Here is a 15,791-nt window from a genome sequence, read left to right as displayed (position 1 = left end):
CCTCTGCCAGCAAAACAGAGGACAGTCCTCTGTAAAGTAAGATACCTGCCAAGCCTAAACATGGCCTGGGCCACTCCTCTACCATGCTGTTTCAGCACAGGTCCCAGCTGTATGTATAATCAGGGCCAAACCTCCTTCAACTTTACAGTGCCAAAATAATACCTGTTTCATTTTAGGGGGGGGGGGAATCAGAACCATAAAGTGAAATCAAACAGTCCCAGTAATAATAATGCAAGTATGGATAATTAGAACCGTTGTTCACATCCTGCAATCGAACATGAAGCTCATTCAGTCTATTAACAATGCAGCGTCCCAAGGCAGTACGGTATTGGAATATGGAGGCATCTGGCCTCAAATCAGACCTGCTATCTCCTGAAAGAACAAAGGTGTTTACAGGGGAGGAGATGGATACATTTCTGTGGAAGTAAGGAAGTGGGTGGATGGGGGAGCTTTAGAAAGGCAAGAATCTGGAAGAAAATGCAGAGGCGTCCTGGGTATATGAAGATCTGCTAAGACCAGATAATTATGGTAGCTGTGAAGAGAACTTCAGGGAACCATTCTTAAGTGAATGAACAAATGATGGCAAGTTGAGAGAAAATCCAAAATTTGATTAATATTGACACATCTATGTAACAATTTCACTTGAATATTATGGAAATGTCCAAAAATTGATTTTCTGACTACCACCATTCACCGACTTCAGACATTCACAGTGAAATAGAGGCTATCTTGCCATTAACTTTGCCTCAGGGTGGCTCCAAATCCACGCCACATCAGTTATATGATGCAGCCACAGATTTGAAACCACCCTGGGGCAAAGAGACAAAGATCCGTGGTTGAATAGTCAGGGACTTAACCTGACTTTTCCAGCCAGAGCAAAGTCAGCCTGGCTCTTCCACTAGTCTGTTCTCGCTCAGACCACTCCGGGGCATTCCCAGGCAGAAGACGAACTCCCATTGGTTGCTGGAACCCACAGGAAGGGGAATGGTGGGTCCAGTGAGCCTAATGGCCGCTGGAAAGCCCACACTGCCTCCCCTCATAAGGACAACTGGCCACCACCATGCACCAACAATAGCACGGGGTTTGGCCGGTGCCGTGAAGACAGCCCCATACATCCTAACCAAAACCCAGGTAAGTCATTTCTGAAATAGATACGTGGAAGTCCCTAACATAGTACCCAGAACTATTTTGAGTTGATCTACCCATGTATAATTTTTCAGACATATAGTAAGCTGATACAATAAAACTGCTTGGTACTTTTCAGCACTCAAGAGACTCCATTACATATGTAGTATTTTTATTCATACCAAATCGCTCTTGTATGACTAGCCCATATTAGAGACTAATAGCCTGCAAATCTTATATTCAGCCCTCTTAAGCTGGGCTTCTGAAAAAGAGATATACACATAAAAGGATATTTAAGGCAGGAAAAAAGGAAATCATCTATTCAAGTGTACTTTTAAATCTCTAAAATGCCAAAAGAGGGTAGACTTCTTTTTTTATTTCTTTAATTTTGTAAAGGGGAAAAGAAATCCTTTCCTCGGCTGGGATCCTGGATGTCAAGTTTAATCTTAGAGCAAATTATAAACCCCTGATAATAAGGATTTATATTAATGGAAACACGGGTACAAGTTTCACCATAATATTATATCTCTTGTTTCAATTATAGCCTGCTCTGCCTAATGTATCTTGAGCGGTATCTTATGTAATTAATCAGGTAGCCGATTAGAATAAGGAATACAGCGGCATTCATCCCTTTTCACCAAAGGAGAAGGATTGCATTAGTCATTGGGTGGGAGCTGCTTCTGCCTGCTGCCAGCAGCTTAGTGCAGGTTGATGTAGGAAAATTATCCTTCAGCACTATTCTATTTTTGTCCTCCAGTGAGCAGAGTTCAAAGTTGTTCTGGAATTACACAGAGAAAGTTCTACATGATTAGTTCAAAGCCAAATTGACTCAAAATGAATTATTGGTGCAGTGTTCATCTCCCCAGGCTTTTACCACCACAACCTTCTTCTCCTTCTCCTTCTCCTCCTCCTTTAATTTTAACTTTCAGCGGATGCGGCTTTCAGTCTTAATGTGGATTTTATCGTTGTCGTATAAACGTAGAAATAGAAGAGATGGAAAAGTGCCATCACGTCATCTTCTATCAGCACAGGAATGTGAATAGATTACATTTTACCTCTCTCCCCTGTCCCAAAGAACCTGCCCAACCTAATATTAAATATGTGCCCACATTAATCTGTTCCACAGCCAAATTAACTAATGGGAATATTTTACTCTGGCATTCAACCTAGATACTCTTTTCTTAATTCCTTCCCATTATTCTTAATAAGCAGCTTCTCAGCCATCAGCCACCCTAATGTATGCCTAATGACTTTGATTAATTGATGTTTACTCACTTCTAATGCTTCCTCCAGATTTAGAACAGTGGTTTATCCAAACCTAGATTGCTCTTTGAACTTTCTTTTACCTCTTTTTTATTGTTACTTTTCTCAATTTATTTGTTTGTTTTGTGTCTGTGAGAGAATGTATAGCGAGAGTATGTATAGCCATTCAACTTGCATTACTGCCACCGAGTTATTGACCCAGTTCTCACAGCACAACAACCCAGGGCTTTTTCAAACCCTGGGTTGTGAGTGAGCCACAAGCAAGTGGCTCCATTCCACCCACTACAGCCAAGTGGAGCTAGACAACTTGGTGGCACTCTGTCCCTCAGTTCTTGATTGTGTCATCTGAACCCAGAATTGTGGATTGTCAGGGAAGAGACAACCCTGAGTTGCAACCCAAAACAAACCATGTGTTACAGCTCTGGGTTGCCTCTTCCCCAACAATTCACAATTCTGCTTTTGGAAGTCATGATCAATAATCCAGGGATAGAGCGTGCCTGAGTTGCTTAGCTAGCTCAGTGGAAGCAGGCAAGGGAGAGCCAGTACACTTGCATGCTCCAGCTTGTTCATGACTACACATGGGTTTAAACAGCCTATGGGTAGACTGCTATATAAATCATCATCATCATCATATGGGAAGCAGATTATTCCGTTGCCAGGATTTTGGGGGCAGCAATGAGCTCACCAACTAAATATTGGGCATGATCCATCCAAAGTTTAGTACTTTAGGTCCCCAGTCAGTTTCAGAGATACAGTAGTTAGTTAGCAAGTGAGTAAATAAATAAGAGTTTGAAAATAAGTGGCATTTAAAAGTGCTTTACTCTTGCTGGATTGTGCCCATAGTTAAAGCGTACTTCCTAAATGACAAGTTTGTAAATGATGATTGAACTCTATGAAGGAAAAGGCACTTTGCAGAGTACTTTGTTCCAGCAACAATAAAGAACAGGAGCAAAAGCACTCTGGTGCAGACCTACTTTTTCCCTGTATGCAGAAAAATGTCACATGTAAAGCAGCCCTTAGCCTCCTAAAATATAGAGCTGTATGTGGAGTTTATCTCTTTGCTAGTTGATATAACATTTTAGCCAGTTGTAGCAATATGTGACACTATTTCTTAAGGTTGTCCAACTGCTTACTGGAACAAGAAGTAATAGTGAAGGGCTTTAGCAGAAAGTGTCAGCTTTACTGTGCCACAGTCAGAGACTATTACTTATTGTGAAAATAACAGCACTCAGAAACAATGAGTTACGCTATTTATACAAGATCCTTTGGAAATAGAAGCTGGCATGAAATATTTTAATTACTTCCATGCACAATTTGAATAGCACAGAGATGCCAAACTCAGAATTGACAAATGGCTGCAGTACTACCAACACACACATCCATCCATCCATCCATGCACACACTTTTGAGAATTCACACGATGTAAAGTATATCAGAGATGCTATGAAAAGGTTGAATCCAACATCACCCTACATAGACCTTCTTACTTTAATTCTTCCAGCATGGCTGAATCAGAACACATCACCAACAGCATATTAAATACGCTGGCCCAGTGCATTAAGAGTGTTCAGTATTTTATTTGCAAAGGCTGCATATAGTTATTTCCTTAAAACTAAACTACACGTGTATTTTCCGTTTAGTGCCTTTATTCTACCTCTTGACTGAGACAACAGTTGTATTCAGACAAATCATCTTCATTTTATCATTACGTGAAGAAGCCTTAGGTTTGTGGACTCTCCTCTTCTTTCTCCTCCTCCAGAACAGCCACGAGGAGGACTTTGGAAACTTTATATCAGGGGTCTCCAACAGCACCCACAAAGCTCTCCGCTCCCTGTCCTCTTCCAAAAAATATATATGTTTTAATAAAAAAAATTGTAAAATATTAGGTTAGTCTTCCTTCTCTCCATTTCTAGCTGCTTGCTAACCTTGCTCTTTCTCTCCCCTCTACCGCTTTGTCTTGCTGTTTCCGCCTCCCTCCCAGCGTCTAGCCTCTCTATATCTCTCCCCACCACCACCTCTTTAGCTCACTTTCAACTAGCCAGACCCCCACAGCAGCCATTATGTGACTTGCCTCATCTTCCATGGGAGCCATTTTATGGTGGTGGCCACAGCAGTTGCTCAAATGTGCCCATGAACCCAAAACATTTGGGAACTCCTGCTTTTGCTGCTATTTTCCATTAACCTCAGTTTAATATTAACGTTCAAACTCTAAACTTCTGTTTAACCTTAACTATGGTTTATTGATAAAGCAGTTGGCTTATTTCAATCAACCCTAGTTAAGACCCACCACAATTTTGGATGTAATGCTTACCTGTAGTCCATTAAATGAGAGCAAACGTTTCCAATTTCCTTGTGGTCATGCTAGAAGAGAGAAGGAAAGGCAGAACACGCAAGCCCAAGGCTCACCCAAGTTTTGTTTCATAACAATAGACCCAAAGTCCCACAAATGCTGTTCTTAATGCTAGATAGTGCCGTGCCAGGGACATGTCCTGTATACATGATATAGGGACATACGAAGAGCTGTGCTGTATCAGACCCAAAAGCCTCTCTAGTCCATCATTCTGTTCCCACTGCAGCCAACCAGCTGCCTATGGGAAACCCACAAGCAACAGCACCTTCTACCTCATATTCCCCAGCAAGTAGTATTTGCAGGCATAACACATGGGAGAGGGGGTTGATCTTTATTTAAAAACAGAAAACCAGACAAGCTAATATTTCATTAGATAAAGATAATTAAGGTTGCAATCCTGCACTCACTTACCTGTTGGATGTTTTTTGTGGTTTTAATTTTTGTGAACCGCCCAGAGAGCTTCGGCTATTGGGCAGTATAAAAATGTAATAAATAAATAAATAAATAAATAAATAAATTACCTGGGAGTAAGTCCCATTGGACTCAGTTGGGCTTACTCCTGCATTGACATGAATAGGATTGCAGTGTAACTCTCAATTGTACAGTCACTACAAAATCGAAGAGAACAATGCAGATGGACGTATATCATCATTCCATATCGTGTTCCAAAATATAATTAAAAAATAATCTATTTTCTGGCAAACGGAACATCGTACATTTGTTTCTCTCACACATGTATATAGTAGACACATCCCAAATTCTATAAAATGAATTAGGTGAAAGAGGAAGGGATACTCTTCTCCCACTATGAAGCTATAAAACTGTATCTCATAATAAATTAGTCACCACATCTAGGTTTGAGTTTTCCTACACACCCCTTCAAATACCTCAAAAATTCTCTTCTAGGGAGCCCTTGAATCTGATATCTGGTAATTAGTTCACTATACAACAGAAATAAGTGACAATTTGTTTACATTGTAAATGTAATTAATAAATAAACAAACCCAATTGTGCAAGAAAAGGGGGGCTTTTGTTTGTTTAGTACATTTATATAGCACCCTTTGGGCAAACAGTTTCCAAAGCAACTTACATCAAAAACAAATAATTATAAAGTCAATATAAAATCACACATCAACACACATGAGACGACCAGCAATTAAAACAGTAGATTCCAGATTACAATTCAAAACTTTTAAAGCCTGGGAGAATAACGACGATTTTTGTTTGGCACTGAAAAGATAACAAAGTGGGTATCAATTGAGCATAAATGTGTAACACTGCTGAGAAGTTTATAGAGAGCAGCAGTAAACAGTGACCAAAGAACTACTGTAGATCATAAAGCATAGGAAAAGAGACTTCAAATGTTCATACAGTCATTGCCCATTGATAGAAACAGAGGGAACAGCCTTGATACTGTTTAGAATTTGGTTTTGGATGTGTTTAAAGAGCTCCATATCACTCATCGATATAGCTGATAAAGTGAAGGAGCACTCAGCCTCAAAGGGTGCAACCCTAAGCATGTTTAGACGGAGAATATTCCTACAACTCCCAACATGTCTGGCTGGGGAATGCTGGGAATTGTAGGACTTTTCTGCCTAAGCATGCATAGCATTGGGGCCAGCTCCTCGTGGTTACTTGCAAGGAGCCAGGACAAGCTGCAATGCCCGCCCACACGTTTCGCAGTCTCAGGATTATCCCAAGACCCTGGAAAAATCAGGGAAAAAAGGCTATACCGATATCCTGGGGCAAGGGAGGGATCATCCCTGCCTGCTACCGGGATCCCCTGTGCATCATGTGAATGCACACGGATGATCCCAGGGCAATCCCCAGGCTATCAGCAGGTTTAGCCATGGCCCTTGTCTCTCCACTTGGTTCCATTACTCACACACACACACACACACACACACACATAACTTGTTGTGAAATTTAAAAAGTCTGCAAGGACTGCCCCCACCAGTTTGTTCCAACAAGCAAAGCCCCCTCCCCCAGTTTGTTCCTGCAAGCACATGGTGGCTTGGAATGATGGGAATTGTAGTCCATCCCAGATTCGGGAAGTCTGGATCACAATCTTACAGCAAATGTTTTTTTCAATTCTGACTTGTAGCTGCCGACTCATCCGTTTGTCTTTTGGAGAACTGGCCCATTGTCTCATCCTGTGCAACTTTGAAAGGCCAACTATATTAGACTACTTTGCTTTAATGGGTGTCTTCCTAATGGATCCTGTTAACACTTGAAATGAATCTACTAGCTTCACTTTCTAAGTCACAGCACCAAGAAAATGGTGCATTCCAGCCGTGACCTTTATCTAAACGTATTGCACTGCAGTGAAGTTGGTGCAGTATGTAAGTTACTCATCTTTAACATAAAGCTTAAGCAGACCCTGGAGTTGTGTGGGCACTTAAGCCTAATCGCTCAGTTCTGCCCGTAGACATCCAGAGTGCCGCAGTCCTTCCGTTGCTCTTAAGCAGACACGCTGGCCAAATGCAAAGAGGATTCCAACCGCTTTCTGTTTCTTTTCCTAAAGTCTAGACTTCAGCAGACCACATCCTTCTACTTTTGATTTAGTAACGGTTATCAAGGCAATGAGTAAAAACAAATTGACAGACATGTGAAGGCTTTAAAATAACAATTTCAGTAGTCTAATTAGCTGTTGAAACAGCTATTTTCTTGCTGTGGCCATAACGCCAAATCTGGTGTGAGTGACATTCTGATTTGAGGATATTGTAGACCTATGTAAAATCATTGTTTTGTAAAACCATATAATGCTTCATGCTTAAACCTTTTTTCGGGTTTTTTTCCTTTTCTTTTTGTGATGTCATTGTTCCAGTCAGTGTTAGTGAAAAAGTTCAAACTCAGCCAGTGTGTTTAAAAACAAACAAACCTCTTTTCTAATACTAGAGCTGAAATCCCACTGACCTGGGAGTAAACCCCATTGAACTCTATAGGACTTACTTTTGAATAGACACTCAAAAGCTGTGATCCTCTGAAGATTTACTTAAGAGTAAGCCCAATTGAACTCAGTAAGACTTACTTTGAAGTGAACCGGCATAGAATCACATTGTGAATTCTTAACTTTCTGACAGCAAAATTAATTGCTAATATAACAGTGTAATTCCTCTTTGAATGGAATTCAAACCCAGCACTGAAGTCAATGGGACTGCATAAATGAAAGCATTGTTTGCCTATACTCTCCAACTGTCCTGATTTGGTGAGGACAGCCATGTTTTTCAAGGCCTCACACATTGTCATCATCCCACTTTTCAAGAAGCAACCGTTTCTTTCCCCTCTTTTTACATTATATATGGAAGCTAAAGCAAGAGGCTATCACCACAAAGCACCATAAACTCTCTCTCTCTCTCTCTCTCTCTCTCTCTCTCTCTCTCTCTCTCTCTCTCTCTCTCTCTCTCTCTCTCTCTGTGTGTGTGTGTGTGTGTGTGTGTGTGTGTGTGTGACACATTTTAGTTTTGGGTCATTGCAAAAACTGTTGATCACATAAACGGAAGAATCAAAGCAAAGGAACCAGCATTCTCTTTCTCTTTCTCTCTCTGCCAGTTTCTTTGCTTTGATTCTTATGTTTATGTGGTCAATGGGGGAAACTCAACCAATGCACTATATATACTGACTCCCCCCCCCTCCTCCCACCAAAAAACCTCAATTAAATGCAAACTAGAGAGTTGTTTGTTTAAAAAGCTAGCTAGGAGAAAGCTAGCTAGGGCTGTAGAGGAGGTTTTCAGGGGAAGGGCCTGGAGAACTGGAAGAGTTTCGGCCTTCCACCCTCTCCCTATATCTATTGATAAAAGAACAAGATGAATAAAAACATTCCAAGGAAGGAAGGAATCCTAATTTTAGAAATTGCACTGTGAGTGGTGAGATGGAACCAGGAATGGAAGCTCGTTGGAACTTCATATGGAAGAGCATTGGAAACTCAGTCCTTAGAATGAAATCTTGCCTAAGCATGAGCTAAGGGACAACCTCCTCGTGGATTCTAAATACATGGTGAGTAGAACACTGCAGGTATATATTAGTTAGGGAAATGGACTCTTGTCATACTTAGAATTACTTTCATTCCCATCTTCCTGGGGGCTGTCTTCATGGCGCCAGGTTGGCGCTGCCTCCCTCTTCAACCCTGTGCTTTCCCTGTGTTTTCCCTCTCCCAGGGTGGCATCAGATAATCCTGATGCCAAGGAGGATGCACAGGGTTGCTGGGTAGCCATCCGAGTCCTGGAGCCACCCCTGCCCTCTTTCTGGTGGAAGTCGACCAGTCACTAGTCACCTTCCACCAGGCTCCACCCCTGCATTGGCCCTGGAATCGCCGCAGAGCAACAGTGCACGGCAGAAGCGCCGGGTTGCCGTTGCTCCCTTTGAAAATTTTGGAGTAAGTCCCTGACTTTTTCAAAACGCAGCATCGTGGGGAACCCTTGTGGTGGCTGCAAACCTGCACCTATGTCGTCTAACCAACGGGGCACAGATCCACACCCACCTTGGGACTTGCCCTGCGTGTAGACAGTCCCCAGGATTCAGCCCTGGGGTTTAAAATGCAAGCTCCTGGGTTTGCTTTTAACAAGAAAGCAGGGGGAGAGAGAAAATGGTGGGAAAGAAAGAAGCCATTTTGTGAAATGGACTGTGGTATGGGTCTATATGGGTTTTCTTGTAATTTGCTGGCAGTGGAAGTGGGGGTCAGTGCTTAATTACTAAAGAGAGGGGTGTAGGATCTTTAATATGTGTGGGTGATACACATCACTCTGTGAGTTCTGCTTCTTTAATTCTAGTTGGGGGGAGAGAGAGGCAGCAATTTTTCCGTAAGGAAGTGGAAGCCCTCTGCATATGCATAGAGGCACTCTACTGTTACTTAACTATCGTTTCTGCTTAAGAATGGTGTTCTATGGGTTCCATGAGTGATCTTGGGCTGGTCACCCAAGCTGCCTTAGGGGGTTAAAATATCTAAATAAACAAATAGTCACATTGCTGTGACAGAGGCCACAGCTAGACCTAAGGTTTATCCTGGGATCATCCAGGGTTCGCCCCTGCCTGAGCACTGGATCCCCTGTGTGTCACCTAGATGAACAGGTTTGACCCAAGGACGATTCAGGGATAAACCTTAGGTCTAGCTATGGCCTTGGTGTTCTTAGTTGTAAAATGGGACCATTGTCCCAAAACCATTATCTTGCTGGACATTGCAAAACTAACAGAATGAATGTTGCCATGAAGAACCTCGAAGGTGGGCCTTCTCTGTAGTGGCATCCTCCCTCTGGAAAACCCTCCCTTGTGCAGTTTGAGAGGCAGAAAATGTAATATCTTTGAAATGCCTCCTTTTCACATATGCTTTCCCTGGGCTGTAAGTGCTGCCGGGTTTTACTTTGGTTTTATGCGGTGCTTTTAAAAGTTTTATATTGTGTCTTGTCCTGCTGTATTTTATGCTTTTATTTGTGAACGGCCCAGAGATCCTCACTATTGGGCAGTATAAAAATGTAATCAATAAAAATAAAGAAATATATTTATTAAATATAGTTTATGTATGTATATTTTATGTATTTGGCATGCCATGTTGCATTTGTGTTTTCTCATTGCTTTTGTCACCTGGAAACATTTGATTGCATGCACTTTTAGAGCCTCGTGTGGCACAGAGTGGTAAGTGGCAGTTACTGGAGCTGAAACTCTCCCCATAGCCTGAGTTTGATCCCAGCGGAAGCTGGTTCTCAGGCAGCTGGCTCAGGTCGACTCAGCCTGCCATCCTTCCGAGGTTGGTAAAATGAGTACCCAGCTAGCTGGGGGAAAGGTAACTGCGACTGGGGAAGGCAATGGCAAACCCTAACTGCGACTGGGGAAGGCAATGGCAAACCCTAACTGCGACTGGGGAAGGCAATGGCAAACCCTAACTGCGACTGGGGAAGGCAATGGCAAACCACCCCGCTACAAAGTCTGCCAAGAAAACGTCAGCGAAAGCAGGTGTCCCTCTAGGAGTCAGCAATGACTCAAGTGCTCGCACGAGAGGTTCCTTTCCTTTCTTCCTTTAGTTCCTGCTTTATACTTGTTGCACATTTGGAACTGGATTGTTTTGGCCACACTACTGCCAACGAGACCACAATATTCAGCTGCCAAACTCTCCTGTAGCCCCACCCATATGACCAGTTTTTCATCTGTGAAATGTTGGGAAGTATATATGCCTGAAAGCAAGCTTTGAAATTTCCATGATAACCAAGTATATACATTTTAAAGCATGAGTAATCCTTAAAGAACTAAAATGTCAGAAGAGGGCCAGTACAATGTAGGGTGACCGTATGGCAAGGAGGACGGGCCTTCTGTATCTTTAACAGTTGCATAGAAAAGAATTTCAGCAGGTGTCATTTGCATTCATGTAGCAGCTGGTGAAATTCCCTCTTCATCACAACAGTTAAAGCTGCAGGAGCCCTGCTCTCTTTTGTATCTGGTCAAGAGGGCAGGGCTCTTGCAGCTTTAACTGTTGCGATGAAGAAAGAATTTCACCAGGTGCTGCATGCATGCAATGACACTGCTGAAATTCCCTTTTCTATACAACTGTTAAAGATACAGGAGCCCCGTCCTCCTTTTCATATGGTCACCCTAATTAACCTCATAATAGAGAGGTAGAGATTCTCATGTATTCTGATATTTTCTTAAAAAATCAGGCATCAAACAAAATCAAGCTTGAACAATTATAAAATTCATAAGATGCATGTAAGGAGTTATGTATGCCCATGCTAACATGATTGATTTTGAGTTCTATAAGTAACATTTGCTTTTGCACACATGTGAGCAGTAGTTTTACAGGGGAGAGCTTTTCTTGTGTAGGTCCCCTCTCTGATGAACAAGGAAAATCTGATCAAGTACCGCTTTGGTTCCACTCAATACTGGGTTGGATCCAGACTTAGTCATCCTTAGAGTAGAGCATTTGAGATCAATGAAATTGATGGGACTTGTTAGTCATACTTAGAGTTATGAGTAACGTAAGTCCAATTGATTTTAATGGGCCTACTCAAAGTATGGGTCTACACTAAATATGTTTTGATCCAATTCAATCTTCCACCAAAGATTAAACTGAAAATACTTTCAAAATTTTTGAAAAGGTGTAACTCTTAATATATCAATATTCAGTTAAAGAATATGTACTGTTAACTTAATGTACAAATATTAATATGCAATTTTGTTTTTGTTTTTCCCTTAATGCTTAATAGAGAAGAAAATCACGTTATTCTGACCTCGACTTCGAAGTAAGTTTCCTTATATTATTTCTACTTATCCAAATGGCATTTGATTTAAAGCTAGACAAATGTGAATTTATATATTTTAAGCCAGCTTTTATAGGAGATAGTGTGTTTTAATTGTGTGCTAAACTTTATATGGTGTGTACTTTGCTAAATCTATTCCTTTGAAATGGCTTCTTTTTGCATTAAATATGCCTTTTTCCAGAAGATACTACTAAAATACCTTTAGTGAATTTTAACAACATTTCTGCAGCTCCACTTTCTTGTTCCATTTGTTCTCACTCTGTGGTTACCGGAATCTTTCCACTTGCCCTCCCCGCAACCTACCCTTGGTAGTTTCAGTCTCTATACATTGTTTTGGGACTCCTGCCTTTCTTATGGCGCCCTCTGAGGGTCGGTGGAGAAATTCTAGTACTCGTTTACATATGCTAACTGTTTAAACATTTGCACAGTGAGATAAAAGAAACCTTGGCTGCTAGAAGTAGGCAATTGTCAGCTAGGGCAACGAATGGCCAGCCACCAACATCTATTTTTCCATGGCTGTAACAATCTAGACCAAAGCTGTGTACCCTAGACCTTTCCAGAGAGATCAGTGGCTGTGTGCTGTGCACGTTATAATATTCCGAAGTCTTCCAGGCCTCTGGAAATCCAAGGGATTGTTGTGAATGTGCAAGGAAGTAATTGTACACATAGTGGGTGGGGATCAGGCCACCAGGTGGGTTAGGTAATAAAGTATGGAGAAAATATGAATGTATGAGCTTGCCCTGTATACCGCATCAGACTATTGGGGTCCATCTAACCCAATACCCAGACTAGGGATGGGTAAGAATTTAGTTCAGTTCATTTTTATTTATTTTTAGAAGAACTTACTGAAATTTGCAAAGTTCATCATAAATGGGATGGAAAGAACTTGAAGTTTAAAAAATTCAAATATGAGATAAAGCAAAAGGGACAATTTTGTAAACCCAGGAAGAAGGCATTGAGTGCTTCACTCTTAAAATCTCCTCCTGCATAGCAAGCTAATTTAGGGGGGAAACACCCATTGATTTGGGATGATCTCGGGCAGGGTGCAAATTAATTGTTTTTATTTAAGATTATTCAAATGAGAAATTAATTGGCTAGCATTGCCTCCTGTAAAATTTAAATAAATCCTAATATTTAATTCTAAGTCTGCATATAGAGATACAAATTAGTACATACAGATTTTATGCAAATTTGTGTCCTACAGGTAGGGAAGCCAGAGGAATCCGGCTGGGGGAGTGGAGCTTGATAAATTTCATTGTCTCACGTGCTGCCCCCCCCCCCCCCCGTTCATTTCATTTTTTGGTAGGTGGCCCGACTTGGTCTGTAGTGAGTTGACTCAAGTGGAAGATTTTTGGTGTTTTTAATTCACGCAAATTACAGTCACAAATTGCACAAATTTGTATGATTTGCACAAATTGCAGCCATAATTTCTGCAAATCTTTATTTGCGCAAGTTACAGTTTTAGAGATTTGCGCAAAATACATCCGACACAAAAATATATATTTGCAAATAGTCCCCGGGGTTCAGAGAAAATGCAAATGCAAGGTTAGTTGCAGACGCTGCAGAAATCCAGTGAGCCCCCAAAGGGCCAGATTTCCCAGCAATTGACATCCCTACCTATGGCCTTTGGCCCTGAATCTTTTACGTGCCCCTGGCAGGCAGTTGGACTGTGTGCTGTAGCACAGAGCTATGGCTCTTCCCCACAATCTACTGTTCTCATTCTTCTAAGGACTTGGTTTTGGGGGGGTTGAGTTCCTTGGGGGCATTTTAAATCGTACATTCTGATTTATTTTCAGAAAGTTGATATAGTCAGTGTATTCATTTATTTTATCTGAAATTTCATTGATGGTGATGCTTCAATCTAAACACAATTTCTGACTGTGAAAGGGTGGGTGGTAATCCCTATGAGACTCATGAAATTTATAGGATTAGCACCTTACACCCTGACCCCAACCCTACTCCTTGAAAGTAGATGCCATTGGTTTCAGTGGGAGTTCCTAAATATGTTTAGAAGGTGGGGGAGTGCCTGCGTCTACTCAGATCAGAGCATCCCTCATCTGTTCAGTGGAATATTAATGATTTGTGGAATCTTGGTTTATGCATCAGCTTCCTGTTCATGCAAGTTAACGTTCTGATATAATTAATTATGTGTTCCTCTTGTGCAGCCGAAACCTCACCATGTTTGCATAGCCAATATACACTTAGGACCACTTTATCATCATTTGAGAAGCATGTACTAACTATAATTTAAAAAATCATTCATATTAATGTGAATGGGCCCAGAGCACTAGATAACGCCACATATGCTGTGAACAAGCTTCTGTGCATTTGAGAGAAGAAACTGGTTTACCATTTTCACTTCCCTGATTAAAAAAAGCCGTGGTACTGTCTTGCGGACTGCTCTTATAAATACTTCAAATCTAAGAAATATATATTGTAAAGTCTAATTTATATTAAGTCTAATTAATATTATCAAGAAGGTGCTATTAAATTGAGGGAGGATGAGGGTGCATATACAAAATGCTGATTACTGATTATTATTTGTAATTGCCCTGTAAATCTGCCAGTCATTTTAAGTAAGCTTATATCAGGCCTTGCATTTAAGCACTTGCCTGGTAGACGTAAGAGAAAGGCATTCCATGCAGGTGAGGGAGTGGACTAACAGAGGAGGGATCAGGCACTCTGTCTATATGCATTTTACAGAGATGGTGACTATTTCTTTCCCCCCGAAATGATATTGACATACCACATGTGCTTAATACTAGATCACATATAGCTTAAGAATGCATCTCCACTTTAACGCTGAGCTAATGGGCTCATCTACACCAAGCAGGATATTCCACTATGAAGGTGGTATATAAAAGGCAGGAGCCACACTACTGCTTTATATAGCAGTGTTGAAGTGCACTGCAGGATCTACACTACTGCTTTATAGTGGTACTGAAGTGCAGTGACAACTGTTGGGACCCTTGACACATCTACACCAATCGGAATATAACACTATGAAAGTGGTATGAAAGTGGTATATGGTACGTATCAATGGGCCCCAACAGTTGTCAGTGCAGTTCATTCCCAAGCTTATGTTCATGTTCACAAAATGCATACTCTAGAAAAATGTGCACTTTAAAAATGCTGATTTTTTTCATGCTTTAGTCTATAGAGGGGAGAGAGAGAAATGCACATCTGGGTGGGCACTTTCAAAAATGCATACCAAAAGACAGAGTTCTCCTGTTTAAAGGAAAAGAAACACAGATATAATTTTTTTAAAAAAAAAATGGGAGCGAGGAAATCCGAAATTCAAGGTAGAGCTCGGAGAACCTAGGTGAGATCAAGCATTGCTGATTCTCCCACCCCTGGTTCCCGAGGGTTCCCCAACCTTCGAGCGTGGATTTTCAGGAGACACAGGGCATCGCTGGGGGAAGAGGAATGGGCAAAGATTGCCTCCTCCTCTGGAAAAGCTCCATTGGATAAAAGTTGATGGAAGGACCTCTTCCCTCTGCAGGGCACTTTTGCCAGCTCCATCCTAGTGCCTGGCCACCATTCATGTCAGTAAGCAGTGGCATCCTTGTAGCATAAGACATTATGTTACAAGCCATTAAACATTTATACTGAAACCAAAGGCAGCTATTTGGGGGGGTTGTGAATGCCTAACAGGTGAGGTCAGTAGCAGAGGAACCCATATTCAATAGTTACAAGTTTAGCCTGGCAAAGACAAAGCTCCCCAACTGCCTCAAAATTCAGACTGCAAACTACCTGCAGGGCTAATTATTATAAAGCTACTTGGGGTGTTGCTGTCTGGCTCCACTGTA

General features: G+C 41.4%; 1 protein-coding gene across 7 annotated transcripts in view; it reads left to right on the top strand.

Moving 5' to 3' along the window:
* The window catches only part of ADGRB3 (adhesion G protein-coupled receptor B3), a 545,908-nt gene that overhangs the window by 523,075 nt on the left and 7,042 nt on the right, over positions 1–15,791 (top strand). For all 7 annotated transcript variants that reach the window (XM_063125010.1, XM_063125008.1, XM_063125009.1 and 4 more), the window contains one exon: positions 11,929–11,964. In XM_063125010.1, coding sequence (XP_062981080.1) covers positions 11,929–11,964 — 36 coding nt within the window. The remainder of the gene's footprint in view (positions 1–11,928; positions 11,965–15,791) is intronic.

This window comes from Elgaria multicarinata, chromosome 4 (assembly GCF_023053635.1).
Source record: "Elgaria multicarinata webbii isolate HBS135686 ecotype San Diego chromosome 4, rElgMul1.1.pri, whole genome shotgun sequence".
Lineage (NCBI taxonomy): Eukaryota > Metazoa > Chordata > Lepidosauria > Squamata > Anguidae > Elgaria > Elgaria multicarinata.
The sequence above is the reverse complement of the archived record's forward strand: the minus strand, read 5'-3'. Positions and strand labels throughout refer to the sequence as shown.